General features: G+C 39.7%; 1 protein-coding gene across 1 annotated transcript in view; it reads left to right on the top strand.

Annotated features, from left to right (window-relative positions):
* The window catches only part of SPTLC2 (serine palmitoyltransferase long chain base subunit 2), a 101,883-nt gene that overhangs the window by 79,588 nt on the left and 6,115 nt on the right, over positions 1-16,180 (top strand). Inside the window, exons 10-11 of the mRNA XM_053673292.1 lie at positions 9,321-9,456; positions 11,726-11,855. Coding sequence (XP_053529267.1) covers positions 9,321-9,456; positions 11,726-11,855 — 266 coding nt within the window. The remainder of the gene's footprint in view (positions 1-9,320; positions 9,457-11,725; positions 11,856-16,180) is intronic.

Here is a 16,180-nt window from a genome sequence, read left to right as displayed (position 1 = left end):
AAACTGTAATTGACTTAATAAGCAACCCAAGTCTGGATTTAAGATGCAACCCAAGGCTTGACCTACTTAAATTGCAAGCCTTTAGACTATAAATACTTGCTCCCCCAAAAAATGTTTTTAGCCTTTTCCATTGTTTCCCCTCAAACCTGCTTTTTCTTTCATGTTCCCTCTCTCAGGGAGCGACATCACTATCGATGAAATTGTCTAAACAAGAAATCCCCATTCTGTTTTCTCTCCTTCATTCTCCCCTGTTTATCGCCAGAGCCTGCAGACTCTTCCTCCTCAGTAACTTTGATCCCTTTCTGCTCTCACCTGGACATAATAGTCAGACATTGTACAGGAATAAGTCAAGAAAAAACGATTTGGAAGGATTATAATAAATAAACAGTGCTGAAAATTAGGACTAGAAGACATCCGTGCCCAGAATCGCAGTAAAATTTTATGACTCCATGATGCCTTCCCAGACTGCTCTAGTTGGTCTCTTCCTCCTGTTCAAGATTCACTGCAGTCTAATTTTGAATTACAATCGTCCTTTGGTTTCTGCAGGGGATTGGTTCCAGGACCCCCATGGACGCCAAAATCTTCGGGTGCTTACATCCCATTAAAAAAAATGGCCTCTGTGCCCCTGGGAATCTGAGGGTGCAAATACAAAGAACCAACTGTGTATTTATGGAAAAACATCCACATAGAAGTGGACCTGCACAGTTCAAACCCATGTTGTTCAAGGTTCAACTCTGTCTTCTCTGTCCACTTCTCGTATTCATTGCCATCATCCTAGTCCAAGCCACCATCATCTTTCCCAGGTGCTCTCTGCTGCTGTCTCTGAATCTATTCTAGATACAGCACCCTGGGTGATCCTGTTGAAATATAGGATATCATAGGAATCTTTTGTATAAGAGCCCTCCCACGGGGTGCATGTGCTTCTTAAAGTCAAAGTCAGTCTTGCAGTGAAGACCTGTGAGGCCCTTGTGATCCAGCCCACTCTCCCCACTCTCTGCTGTGTCCACACCAGCCCAGCCCTTGGAAATGTCTGTCATGCTCTTGCTTCCAGCCTTGGTGCTACATGGAGGTAGCACTTGGCTCATTCAAGTCCTTTTTCAGGTGCCACTTGAGTGAGGCATTTATCTCTTTTTGTGTTCTTTTTGACAAATACGTTTTATTTGTATTCCATTTTTCTTTCTCTTTTGAATTTTTCCTTTTTTTTACTATTGTTCAATTATAGTCATCCCCATTTTCCCCCATTACTCTCCCTTGCCCACCTAACCCCTGAGTTTGTCTTTTTTGTTGTCTGTCTTCCACAATAGAAAGTAAGCTCCATGCGGGAAGGAGTGTTTTGGTCATTTATGTAATACGAAATAACTGAGGCCTAGAGCAGTGTCTGGTACATGGTGGGCGGGGGCACAGGGTATATTTGTTAAATGTCTGCTTGTCTAGCACACAGTACACTCTCCCATTTCTGTGTAGTTTTCTGGGTGATATTTTTGCCTTTGGTGTAATGAACTTTATACTACTTCTCTGTCTCCTGTATCTCTCTGGCAAAGATATATATGAAATAAATGAAATCTACTATTGCTAGTATCAAATCTAAATGTTCACTTGTCAGTCCACTTCCCCTTTCTTGGAAGAAGTAAAAGTTATTTTTGTAACTCTGATTTCCTGATTTAAGTGGAATCAGGAATCCTAGCAATTCCCACTATTAAAGGATATGCTTGCATATGTAAGAAATGTTCTATTTATGAAAGGTCTGTTTAGTTTAAGAGCATCTTAAGCCCTGATTCAGATCAGCCATCCTTAAACTCTCTGTGAATACTTGTTCTGTTCAGTTTTGCCTCTTTTAAAATGGAAGTCAAACCCTCTACTTTTCAAATGAACCCATCCTTCTGTTCTGATTTAGCAAAAGTGTTAGTCCTAAGAAAATTGTTACTTCCTGTAATACTAGGAAGTATTACCATATTTGACCTTCAGAATTTTGGGTTCCAGTCTTCCTAGAAAACACTTTTCGTACAGTTTCAGAACTTTTGTTGTACATTGATATTCTGCTCACTCAGAAATGTTAAAGCTTTTTAAATCCCAAATTAACCTTTTCAGTGAACATGACACATTGGTTCATACTTTGGTACTACCGTGAGGTCATTTTAACTTTTTCTTTGCTGAATAGTCTGTACTGCCTAGAAGTTTCCATGAAAACATCCCACAGATCTCCTAAACGGCGGTCTTCTGGTGGACAGCCTGGACAAGACTTCTTACGATGCCAGGCTTCCGTCTGCCTCCCCCTCTCAGTAGAATATGTACAAGGAAAACCTAGTACTGAGACATTTAAGGGAAAAGCGACTTTGTGGGAACGAAAGTAGATGCACAGATAGAAAATGTATTTTTTTAATGGCCAGCATTGTCATATTTGTGCATTCATTCATATGATTATTTTAAAAGGAAAAAGAGGAGAGGATGTAAGGCCCAACCCCTTTATGCTTTCATTTCCTGCCTTTAACTCTGAAATGCTTTTATAACACTTCCCGTCTTAAAAATTTCTGGAGCACCGGCACCAAAAGTTTCAATGTGTTTTTCTGGTTTGTTTTAAACAAAGGCTGACAGAATGCTTGAGCCCATCCCTATAAAATCTGTGTGGTTCTGTTTTGGTTTTGGTTCGTCTGTTTATTCATTTGTTTTAATTAAAGGATAATTATTAAGTTGTAGTTATATATGTTTAAGATGATTAATTTAGCCCTGGCTTGTGTGGCTCAGTGGACTGAGCACCAGCTTGCAAACCGAGAGTTCTCTGGTTTGATTCCCTGCCAGGGCACATGCCCAGGTTGCAGGCCAGGTCCCAGTTTGGGGTGTGGGAAAGGCAAGCAGTCAATGTATCTCTCGTACGTCAGTGTTTCTCTCTTTCTCCCTCCCTCCCCTTCTCTCTAAAAATAAATAAATAAAATCTTTTAAAAATATATTCACTGAAGCCAAGTACAACCTCACAACACCAGGTGGTACACTGATACAGATGAGTTCCTAGAGTACTGAACACCCCCCTAGTGGGGGAAGCCTGTACTACAGGAGGCCTGCCCTCCAGAAGGCAGTTCTGGTTTGGGGGGAGCCCCCCTCGTATAATCACTGTTTTGAATCTGGCACATTATATTATTAATTATGTCTTTGATATCCACGTTAAGATGAAACAGTAATTCATTTCTTACTGCTGTCTAGTTCCCATTATTTGACTGTGTTATAGTTTATGTGTTCTGCTGGTGGACATTTGGATTGTTTACTGATTTTGGCTGTTAGCAAGAGTATCGTTCTTGTACCTGCCTTTTGGTGCACAGATCTGTTGGGTATATGTACCTAGGAGTGGAATTGCTGGCTCATATTTGGGTTCAATATATCTTTCTTATCGGGAGGTAAGACAGGTTAATGGTTACTATATTTTGACATATAGTAACTGAAGCAAAATCTAATTTTTTCGTTATTAGAAATTGCTTTCCTGGGAAAGGGGAAGCACTTATTGAGCCTGGCATCGTGATTACTGTATTGTATACTTTCTTTGCTTTAAAGGGAGTCTGTACTAAGAGCTTCCGTAATTACTGTCAGAATGGCCTTGGAAAACAGAGTCTGCGTGTGACTTGGCTTACCTGATACTGTAAACACTTGTATAAGAGTTCTGAGAGATAGAAACTCCAGTTTCAGATAACAGTGGAGACATCCTTTTTTTTTTTTTTTTTAATTTATTAGAGACAGGGAAGTGAGGGAGAAAAAGAGGGGGAGAAGCATTGATCTGTTGCTCCTTGCACCCACCCTGACAAGGAATCCAACCAGTGACCTGAGCCACACTGGTCCCGGACAGAGACATTTTCTTAACATGGGCAAAGTAAACACTGAGGCTACTGGACTTGTTCTGGTTTGTTTTTTTTGTTGTTGTTTTTTTTTTATGCTTTTGAAGAGGAAAACCACAGGAGTAAAGCATGTTCCTTTTTACTCTGCAGTATAATTCAATCAAAGAGAAATGTACTAGAAAAAATAACTTTTCAAATAGTAAAAACAATACCTTGGGCAGATGGTTAAAGTAAATGGCTGACAGCCAATAGTTTATTAAACATAATGTATTAAAGAGATATGTAGAATATCTACAGTGTAATGTTTTTGATAAATTAGAACAAGGCAGTATTTGGGTAATATATATATGGGTAGTACTTTTCCATATTTTACCCCACCTCACATCCCTTAACTTATATTAATGCAGAAAACTAACTGATACCATTTGGGGGGCTAATCTGTTCTATTTGGGGACCCTAAATTGAGAAAACCCTTATCTGCTTTGAGATTATGAGCTTTAAGAAGAAAGGAAGGAAGGGAAAGAAATACTTGGATTTCAGGTTTTTCCAGCCAATTATAATTAACTGTAAAGTATATGTCTGCAGAGTAGGAATAATTTTATTCTGTTTTTCCCAGGAAGGCAGATTATATCAGTATACCCAGGGACTCTGAGAGGGTTAGGAGCTGTGTGATGGAGTATAGTATGAATTAGGGGAGCAGCGTGGCTGAACATCATTGATATTTCTGTCTTTTATTTTGAAAGATTTCACTTAACACCGTAAATGTTATTTTTGAAGTTGCAGGCTCAAACACAGCTTGTTGATTATCTCATGTTATATAAAAGCTCACCAGCTAAATTGAAAATTAACATTGCTATTGAAGCAGGTGAGTTCATGCTGTATCCTTAGAAGCATAAGTTCTGAGTAGATGGCACTGATGCCATTTAAGACAAATGCTGCCTTTTGTATCCCTTAGTTTGTACCAGTCCCAAGAGCTGTAGAGCACTATCTGTTCTGGCTGATACCTTTCTGGGAGGACTTAGGGAATTTTATTTGAGTAATAACACAGTAGTTCCTTCAAACCTTAAGATTACATGGCTGAGACTCCTGAGAATTCAGGATTAAGACTTGATTAAAATAATTCCTTTTGAAAATGGCTGAAATGCAGATGGTACAACTTAAAAATCTCTTTGGCAGTGGATAATAAATATAGTTCTCTATAGTGCCTGGTAAAGGTGATTTAAAGGTATCAGTGGGTAGATAATTGTGATGTTTCTCACACCTCCATCCTCCACTCTTCGGAGGCTTTGTTTCCCTCAAAGAATCAAATCTTATGATTCCATCACAGCCCGTTGTTCACTTCATATTCATTACTTCCTTCCTGAGCATAAAGTTTAATTTCAAAGAAGTTTGAGACTAAAACGGACCTATTAAAGATATCTGCTAAGTTTTCTGAAGTTACCTACACACGTTTAGTTTTCTCTCTTTCATGCCAGGCTATGGATTTTTATAGAAGAGGTTCTAAAAGTGGTTTCATTCTAACAAACCACACTGATGAAGTCTAAAAGGACCACCACAGAGTGAGGTTCATGTACAGAGTTCAAGAGAAATTAGCACAGGTTTTCTCCAAATTGTTTTTATGATTTTAATCACACTTAAATAAAGATTTATGTGTGAAAAGTAGAAAAGAATGCTGATCTTATGTTAGCGTCTGTGTTCTTTCTGAAGCAAAAATAAGGACCTTTTTAAGAGTTAGTATTTTTTTAACAAGGCTAAACTTTCTAAAACTAATTAATATTTTTATTGAGGTAACTTTGATTAATAACGAATTTCAGGTATTCACCATTATAATTTGATATCTGTGTACTGTATTTCCAACTCACCACAAAGGTCCAGTTCCCATCCATTACCATGTATTTGGCCTCCTTTACCCATTTGATATTCCCACCTCCTCCCTCCCTGCTGATAACCACCTTTCTGTTGTCTATATCTATGAGTTTGTTGTTTTGTTTATTTATTTGTTACCTTTTGTGTTTCATTCCACACGAGTGAAATCATACAGCTTTTGTCCTTTTCTGTCTGATTTATTTCACTTAGCATAATGCCCTCAGGATCCTTCCGTGTTTTCACAAATGGTAATTTTCATATTTTTGACGACTGAGTAGTATTCCAGTGTGTGCGCTTCTGTCTGTGTGTACCACATCTTTATCCATTCATTCATTGATGGGCACTTAGGTCGTTTCTGTATCTTGGCTGTTGTGAATAATGCTGCAGAGAACAAAGGGATACATGCATATTTTTGCATTAGTGTTTTCATAAGGAGAGAATCGTTCTTAATCTGAATTTATAGCTGCCAAAATGAAAGTTGATGAATGAATCAACTTTCATGAATGTTGATTCTCAACTCTGATGTTTATTAACATCAAATTAATCTCAACTCTGGTGTTTATGAACCCATGAAGGATAAACAAATTGTGTTATAGCTCTGCAAAGAAACACTACTCGGCAGTCATACAGATATATGAGTTGGGAGTTTCAAATGCCTGCTCCCAGTATCTTCAGGTTGTAGATATGTGTGTCAGTTTAGATGTGTTTTCTTGGGGGACTCCTCTTGTCAGGGAACAGATGATGATGAGATTTCCACTTCCTTTTGTTAAAGAAAACTTGTTTAAAATGATACAGCAATTAGTGGAAAAGCTAAGGTCTTAATCTCTTAACATTTCTCCTTTTTTGATATTCTTAGAATAAATATCTTGGGGATTTTTAAATAGGAGGTATATGGTTTGTGATAAGAAAATAGCAAGTAGCAAAATGATAAAGTGATTGTGGAAAAATTAATATATAACGATATGCAAATGGTCAGTCAAGTTTTTAGAAGTCACCTTCAATGAGATATCATTTACATAAAATAAAGTTAACCAATTTTAATGTGGAATTCTATGAGTTTTGACAAATGTACAGTCATGGGACCATACTACAGTTGAGGTGTAAAGTACTTTTGTCACACCCAGAAGTTCCCTCCTAGCCGCCCTGGCTGGTGTCTCAGTGGGTTGAGCACCGGCCTGTGAACCCAATGTTCACTCCCAACCCTCTGCTGTCAGTCTTCCCTCCACGCCATGGCAACCACACCTGTTTTCTGTCACTGTTATTATGTTTTTTTTAGATTTACTGTGAATGGATTCACACAATGTATAGTCTTTTGTGACTGGCATATTTAACATAATGCTTTTGAGATTCATCAGCATTGTTATATGTATCAGCTTTTACATATTTTCTTTATTCTGTTTTCTCCACCTTAGTGATATACTTTTATACCATTTATACATCCTTGTCTGCTGATACTCTTATTTCTGGTCTGTTTCTGTTGATTAACTTTTCTCCTAGTGGTGCATCATATTTTCCCGTTTCTTTGAATGCCTGGAAGGTTTTGTTATATGTCAGACAAGGATTTTTACATTATTGGGTACTACATTATATATATTCTTTCTCTTTGGTAATTTTGGACTTTGTTCTTGGAATCAGTTGAATCCTTTTGAGACTTGCTGGTAAGTCTCATTAGAGTGGGTCCAGAGCAACTTTCAGTCTTGGGCTAATTTAGCTCCATTACTAGTGTGATGCTCTTCTGAGGCCTTTCCATTTGGTGAAACTATAAACTATTGCCAACTCTGAGTGAGCACTGGGAGTTAGTCAGTCTGCTGCCCGCTGGTGGATCACCTTGGCACCTGCTGGTTTCTTCCCATAAGGCTCAATGGGACCCTCCTGCAGGTCCCCCAAGTTCCTTCTTTGCACCTCTGTCCTGTCCTGTACACTGCCCCACACATTCTGGCCCCCTCAGCCTCTCTGACTTCCCTCTCTGGTGTCCTCACTTGGCAGGACTAGGTTCCCCTCCTTGGGCAGCAGCCTGGAACCCGCTCCGGGCAGTGTGGGACGGTCCAAAGGCTCACTCCCTGCTAACCAGCTCGGGTAGCATGGTCCCTCGCTGCCTAAGGCTCAGTATACAAAAGCCATGGTTTTATGTGCTTCGTCCAGTTTTTTAGTGTTTACAGCAGGAAGATGAGCCTGTCACTGGAACGCTCTCATGGCCGGAAGTGGAATCATCTTCTTCTAAATGTAGAGTGAGCGTATATTGCTATTTCTAGGGGGAAATTGGGGTACATGTCTCATCACTTCCCAAAATTCTTAAATATAATAATACACCTTAGTGTCTGTTTTATTATTTGCAAGATTATGTCATAATTTAAGTGGTGCTCCTTAGCTGCTCTCAGCTTGAGTGTTGTTCTCTGGTCAACTTAAAGTTATTTACATAAACTATTATTTTGGGGTTATTTGTAGCAAACTTATCTAGAGTAGCTTCCCATCAGTGATGATATGGTAGAATTCTAATTCTAAGGAAATGTGTTAGCCCTCTATATTTCTGGTTGATTGATTTTTCTTTTGAACTGTATGACATTGGTGTTTTTTAAAATATTAAGTTTGCCGGCTTTCTAATATATGTGAGAAAATGACTGCAGACCATTTTTTTAATTGAATTTATTGGGTGGCATTGGTTAATAAAATTACAGGTTTCAGGTGTACAGTTCTGTAACGCACCATCTGTATATTGTAGTGTGCGTTCACCACCCCAAGTCAGGTCTCCTCCCATCACCATTTATCTCTCCTCTACCTGCTACTACCTCCCTCCACCCTCCTCTGCAAAACTTCTTATTTTAGAGTGTTGGTGGTTACGATCACTAAAGAGTTCTTAGTTGTTTGGGGGCTGGTCTTTTGAATTTACGGCTTGCTCTCTATTCCAGAACAATTGTTTCGACATCTATTCATAGATTGACCTACTGTAACGTCAAACAGGCCAAATATTTAGTCAGCCATTAGAGAAATGTGTGTTTTAATTAATTTGTGTTATAGGAAAGATGAACAAAGCAGGATTAAAAATATGATTTTACATATTATGGATATGCTATTGCTGTCTGCTGGGAGTTTTATGGGAATGGTGACATAAAATCACACTCTGAAGATGAAAATTTGGGGCTGTGAATGGCTCCATTTCTGGTCTCGTGTGTAAAATTAATCACAGCACGGTTAATTGGAATGAATATTGAAGTTGAGAGACCTAGACCTGTGTCACTTATCGCCATGCAACTGTAAGTCAGCCACCACCATTGTGAGAGTCCCCTGCTCTATAAAATGAAGACAAAAATAAACATCCCCTACTGCAAAAGGACAGCAGAGTGTTAAATGACGTGGTATTGATGAAAATGTTTGAGCAGACTTTTATGCAATGGAAATATTAGTTAAAAACTTATTTTGTACATTATTATAAAATCTGCCATCAATACCTTGTATGATAGAATACAAAGCAAGATATATTTATATTTCATGTAGCTTGTTGTGCAAAAATATTTTATGTTGGAAAAGAAGAAACAACCCATAGGACTAATTGATAGAATGGAGATAGGGCGATTGCGATCTTTTTTCCAGTCTTTTTTTTCTTAGTGTTATTTTGTTTCCCTCCCCCTTATTTTCCAGGCAAAGAGTGCATACAGCAGTTAGCTGAAAACACCCGGTATTTTAGGAGGCGTCTGAAAGAGATGGGCTTCATCATCTATGGGAACGAAGACTCCCCGGTGGTGCCTTTGATGCTCTACATGCCAGCCAAAATCGGGTACCTGTTGTTGCAGATTACAGGCTGCTCTCTTGAGACTGAAGGTCTCCACGAGTGAGACTCGGGCTTAGGTGTTTTGTCAGGGAAAATTGTCCTGATCTCACTATGTTAACCTTTATTTGCTAGATACTCCATAGATGAGTGAATATCAATTTGTAAAATACAGTATGTTAACTTGTTAGTCTTTCATTTAAAAAAAATTTGAGTTTAATACACTGTTCTAAGGGGATTGAGTTAGATCAGCAGACAAAACACAAAAATAAAAGTCCCTGTCCCGTGGAGCTTATGTTCTAGTGGCACAGAGTCAGACAAGTGTAAATCACACCATACGTTAGAAGGTGTTGAGTGCTGTGGGAAATACGGAGCAGATACGGGGGATTGGGCATTCCCTGTGGGTGGGCAGTTTACAGTATTAAGTGGGGTTGTCGGGGTGGGTCTCAGTGGGAAGAAAAGATAACATCTGAACCCGAAGGTGCTGAGGGAGTTAGCCACTTGGAGAAAAACACTTTGTGCAAAGGCCGGAGGGCAGGAGCACGCCCCACCAATGGGAGAATAGGGAGGAGGTGAGGGGAGCTGAAGGGCTGCTGTGCCCTGGGGGGCAGCTAGTGAGCCATGAGGCCAGGGCCCGTTATTGCGTAGTTAGCCGATGTGCAGATTGCACCAGCTTCTGTGGCTTCTACAAAGTGTCTGTAATAGAAAGTCTTGCCCTGGAATAGATTCCAATGTATAACGAAACCAGAAGACATTTGAAAACTAAATATGAAGTGAACCGGTATAATTGTTTGCAGAATAATTACATGCAAATTGTACCAGAGATGTAAAATAATTTGGATTTGTGAGTTTTGACAGGATCTTAAATATAAAATTGGATAAGGTTTAGTTGAAGTCAGGAAAGTAGCAAATATTTTCATTCACCTTTGAATCCTCATTGCCCACCACAAGTCCTGGCATTTAGTAAACACTTAGTAAGTGTTTACTAAAGTGAATAGGAAGAAAACTGTAATCAGGGAACCTGGAAATATAGTGATTTCAAAGATGATAATGAGGGGGGATTGGGCAGGGGTGCTTACTGAGGGAAAAAAGGAGTTCAGTTTTCTACGGGAAGTCATGGGCAGTTGGCCTGTGGCCTTCAGAGGCCACCATGGTGGAAGTGAACCAAGCATAGGTGCAGAATGTTCCCTATTCTTGAAATGGAATTACCAAATAACTTGAAGAGTTACTTGGTCTGGAGGACTGACTTAGTCGAGAACCCTTGCTTTAGAGAGGGTTCTATTCTGATGTGTACATTATAATTAAGACTTAAAGAGGATGGGGCAGAACTGGAATGAAGCACTGGACAGTCCGGGAGCCTGAGCTGAAGATGCAGGGCCCCCAGGCGCTCTCCGCCACAGAGGCAGCACGTGGAAGACCGTGCTAATGCTTGAGGGAGTAGGGGAAAGCGGGGCTAGTCTAAGTAGTCACTGGTGTAAAACGTGAGATTTTTAAATTTTAAAACAAATGCTTTAAACAGCTAAGGGAAAAATCAAAAAGGGAATAAGATAAATCAAAAAGAAAAAGGCAAAGCATAAGTTAGTAAATATGACAAAATTTGCATAAGTTAGAACTGTGTTATTTAGACAAGACACAGAACTGGAGAAAGGTCATATGCCACCACCTTGCCATGGGGTGGGGTGTTAAATGACAGCTGGGTAATCAAGCAGCTGAAGCCTGGGGATGTGCTGGCTTCACAGACACCAAAGGAAACCCTGAATTCCAAAGGCAGCTTGATGCCCAAGTCAGTCAGAGAATTGCCTGTTGTCGGGGGAAGGAGAGGGTAATTCTGGTTGGCTGTTCCACCAGCAGGAAGCTGTCCATGGTACAACAGATCCTCTGCATCCCTACAATCTTTAGACTTTATTTAAACTACCAAACCTTACAGGATTTAAACTCAAGTTCATTTTGAAGCCTTTGAACCACTGTTAACTGTCTGGGACACTTTAAGGCCATGATTGTACATTATTTTAGGCAAGCCCTATTAAAAATTGTTCTCTGCCAGCTGTATTCTTTCACCTTTGTGAAGGAAACCGTTTGGGAGACATCCACTTCAGGGTTGAATAAAAGAAGTCTTAGTGGACTGTCCATTTTTACTTTAAAAGGGGTTCGAGGAAATTCCTAATAGAAGTCTCCAGTGCCTGCCAGTCAGAGGAGTTTAGATCGCTCATCACTGCAAGACCTTCGTACTGTACGCATTACGAGCCTTCTTGGTTCTCTCCCTCGTCTTCCCTCACAGTGCCTTTGGACGGGAGATGCTGAAGCGGAATGTTGGAGTGGTTGTGGTGGGATTTCCTGCCACCCCGATTATTGAGTCCCGAGCCAGGTTCTGCCTGTCTGCCGCTCATACCAAAGAAATTCTTGATACTGTAAGTAGACACTTCTACCTTCATATAAATATACCTTATACTAAGAAGGCGTGACTATCACACGAAATTAATCATCTGTTGTTCTGGTGTTCTTTGAGCACCTAAGATATTTAGCGGCACAATAGGGGAAGAAATGTACAGTGCTACTTACAACATTGCTATTTACAAAAACAAAACAAAAAACCCCACAACACTGTTAGCATCACTCTCCAGATCCTGTGTGATCATCAGGATTCCGGAAATTTTCTGGCGTTGTTTTGTTCCACCCCCTCCTTCATCGTGGCCTCTAAAACCACACAGTTCTCTTTCTACTCTGTTTCTTCTACTCTAAACTTCCTTGTGTGTTTTTGTCTGTAGGATTTCCTCTCTTGAGCCTTCTTTTTTTTTTATTTTTTAAAAAGATTTTATTTATTTATCTTTAGAGGGGAAGGGAAGGAGAGAAGGAGAGAAATATCAATGTATGGTTGCCTCTCGTGTGTCCCCTGATGGGAACTGGCCTGCAACCCAGGCATGTGCCCTGACTGGGAATCGTACCACGATCGTGTGGCTCACAGGCCTGTGCTCAATCCACTGAGCCACACCAGCCAGGGAGGGGAGCCTTCTGTTTCTTTTGCCCTGCTAACTCCTACTCACTCTTCACATCTCCATTTAAAGAAAACTTGCTCGAGGTTAGTCCCAAACCCTCTTACTTGATGTTTTTCCTTAGAATCTTACGATTTTCCCAGTAAGTTATTCTTACCCGTCATTGCATACGGCAGTCTTCTCCATTGGGTAAATCCTGAGATAGGGACTGAGTTGTTTCCGCTCAGTCTCTGTCCCCAGGACCTAACACAGTGCCAGGCATATAGTAGAGCCTCCTAATTATTATCACATTTGATTATTTATGGTCTCTTACTATATTCTCATCTCTTGATAGTCTCTTAATATGCTATTTGTACTCATCTAAGACTTCAGACTTTAAATAAGTATTACTTTCTAGGAGTTTATAAAGCTCTAAAACATGATATTTGCATAAAATTCATTGGAGAGCACCTGATCTTAAAGAATGTCATGAATGCGGGTTTTTTAAATTTCCTTATAACAATTTAATTAACATTTTCTCTTTCTAAGCAGTTGAGGACTGATTTTTCTTGCTGTTTCTGCATAGCAAAATTTCTACAAGTATGAATATATTCTTAATCACATTCAGACACTGAGAAATTAGATTCAGTTTATTAACTGTATCTTTGTTTCTCTTAATTTTGATTAAGGCTTTCAGATTTTTTTTCAAAAATTTTGAAATTTTACTGGTGAATTTCTGTATTGATTTTTTTTAACTTTGTGATATCAGCCTCTCTTCCATTCTCTGTTTGGATGTGTAGCAATTTAACATGCCTTTGAAAAACATCTGTGTCACTATAAGTAATGGCTATAAGAATACGTTATGTCTTCTAACAACAACTTTGGTTTTCTTTTGTTTTTTGCCCTTGTGAAACATTTTAGTGGGAGGAGAAGGTCAGTACACAAGCATATAATCATAAACTAAATTATCTAATATTTGAGAGGTATAAATACTTTGGGAAAACGAAAACAAATTAATAGATATTTAGAGTGGGGGGATGGAACATAAAACAGGATGACATGCTAGGCCGACATTTGAACATTTGAACAAAGGTTTGAAAGCAATTAAGAAGTTAGCCAAGTGGATATCTTGAGAAAGAAACAGTGAAAAGGCCCTGAGGCAGGAGTATGTTTGACAAGTGTGAGAACACAAGGCTGAGGCAGAGGGGTAGCAGAATGGATGTTAGGGATAGAGTGTAGAGGACCTTGTAAACCCTTGCAAAGATTGGCTTGTATGATGTATGTATGTATTTAGACAAATGTGTATTTTTACCATTTTATTGTTCAAGGTTTTTTTTTTGTTTTGTTTTGTTTTCATTTTTTTTCTTTTTAAAGAAAACCCTTTAACATTTCGTATAATACTGGTTTGGTGGTGGTGAACTCCTTTAGCTGTTCCTTGTCTGGGAAGCTCTTTAATCTGTTCTTCCATTCTAAATGATAACTTTGCTGGGTAGAGTAATCTTGCTTGTAGGTCCTTGCTTGTCATCACTTTGCATATTTCTTGCCAATCCTTTCTGGCCTGCAAAGTTTCTTTTGAGAGGTCAGCTGACAGTCTTATGGGAGCTCCCTTGTAGGTAACTAACTGCTATTCTCTTGCTGCTTTTAAGGTTCTTTCTTTATCTTTAACCTGCCACATTTTAATTATGATGTGTCTTAGTGTGTGCCTCTTTGGGTTCATCTTGTTTGGGACTCTCTGAGCTTGCTGGACTTGTATGTCTTTTTCATTAACCAGGTTAGGGAAGTTTTCTATCATTATTTTTCCAAATAGGTTTTCAATTTCTTGCCCTCATCTCCTTGCAGCACCCCCATGATGGGAATATTGGTACACTTGAAGCTGTTCCAGAGGCTTCCTACACTATCCTTATTTTTTGGATTCTTTTTTCTTTTTAAAAGATTTTATTGATTTTTTTGGAGAGAGAGGAAGGGAGGGAGAAAGAGAGGGAGAGAAACATCAATGTGTGGTTGCTTCTCACATGGCCCCCACCGAGGACCTGGTCTGCAAACCCAGGCATATGCCCTGACTGGGAATTGAACTAGCGACCCTTGGTTCACAGCCCATGCTCAGTCCACTGAGCTACACCAGCCAGGGCTGGATTGTTTCTCCTTTTTGCTGTTTTGATTGTTGGCTTCGTCTGCTCTACTGTTGATTCCCTGTAAATTATTCTTTATTTTAGTTAGTGTATTCTTCATCTTTGGTCTTTTTTAATACTGTTGAGATTCTAAGTTCATTGAGCATCCTTATAAGCAGAATTTTGAAATCTCTATCTAGTAGATTGCTTGAGAGATTTTAGGAAAATGTGAAGCATAATCCTTGACAGGTCATTTGTATGGAAACAGCTTGGGTGAGCCCACAAGTTGAATGGGGTGTGGTCTCAGGGAATCATGAGGGTGGGGCAAACAGTGATAGCCAGGTTGATGGAGACTCAGATATGGTGCCTACCTGTCAGGTTTGTGAGGGTAGGCCTCATCAAAGGAACAATGGCCTCTGCCTGCACTTCTGTCTGGAAGAAATATGTCCCCCACAGTTCGCACGTGTGATACTAAACAATTCAGTTCATCCTCATATGCCTCAGGTTCCTTTCAAGCTGCTGCCCCAGCCTTGGAGCTCAGAGGGATTGAGTCTGAGTAAGTCTATGCAAGGGCACTTTAAGAGAAACTACCTAGGATGCCAGAAGTCCTTTGTCTCACTCACCTACAATCCCCCCACTGTTTTTTACAGCCAGGGGACTTCTCTTCTTGGCTCTAGAACCCTGGGCCGAGGCGCCTGGTTTGGGGTTAGGACCCCTTGCTCCTCAGAGGGAACCTCTGCAGTGGATATCCCTCCTGATTTTTATCTGCCTTTGTGGGTGTGGCCGCTTCTCAGCACCTCCTACCATTCTCCGTGTGGCTTCTTTAAGTCCCTGGAGGTCCCTAGGTGTAGGACTTCCAGTGAGCCAGATTTCAGGCAGTTCTGAATGTTGGTGGTTCTATAGTTTATTTGTAATTGTGATGTTGTTGTGAGAAGAAGCAAATACTGCATTTACCTATGCTGCCGGAAGTTCTCACAACTTTGGCTGCTAGGAACTGTACACATTCATGAAAGAATTTAGACGTAACCAGGTATCCAGGCAGATTTCTGTTGCTAACAAATATGCCTGCTAATTGAGAATTCTAATTCTTTTCATAAGATTCACCTGAGGGATTGTTTGACTTTGCCTTTCCATTCAGTTTTTTTAAAGCGTGCAGTGCATTTTTTGAAGCCATAGGTTTGAAGTCATTTTGTTGTATGTTTTATGGAATTAAATATGGACATTATTAGCTACAAATGAATTTTTGTTCAGTAATGGGCTTTGTGACATGATTCTACATATAGAAAACGCTATAAATTCACCCCCCCAAAAAAACCCTACCTGCTACAGCTAATAAACATATAGCCAGCAAACTTGCAGAATGAAAGATCAACACACAAAAATTACTATGCTTTTAGTACACCAACACTAAACAAGCAAAATTAAGAAAACTTCATTTATGGTAACATTTAAAGGTTGCCGAAAGAAAAGAATGGCTTCCACAGGGTAGCTCAGTTGGTTAGAGCGTCGTCCAGATACACCAGGGTTTTAGGTTCGAACTTGGGTCAGTGCACATATGAGAAGCAACCAGTGAACACAGGAATAAATACAAGTCAATGCTTCTCTCTCTCTGCCTCTCACTCTCAAAAATGAATACAGTTTTTAAAAATGTATAAA

Source organism: Artibeus jamaicensis, unplaced genomic scaffold, assembly GCF_021234435.1.
Source record: "Artibeus jamaicensis isolate MK-2021 breed Jamaican fruit bat unplaced genomic scaffold, CSHL_Jam_final contig_851, whole genome shotgun sequence".
NCBI lineage: Eukaryota > Metazoa > Chordata > Mammalia > Chiroptera > Phyllostomidae > Artibeus > Artibeus jamaicensis.
This window is presented reverse-complemented; position numbering and strand designations above follow the sequence as displayed.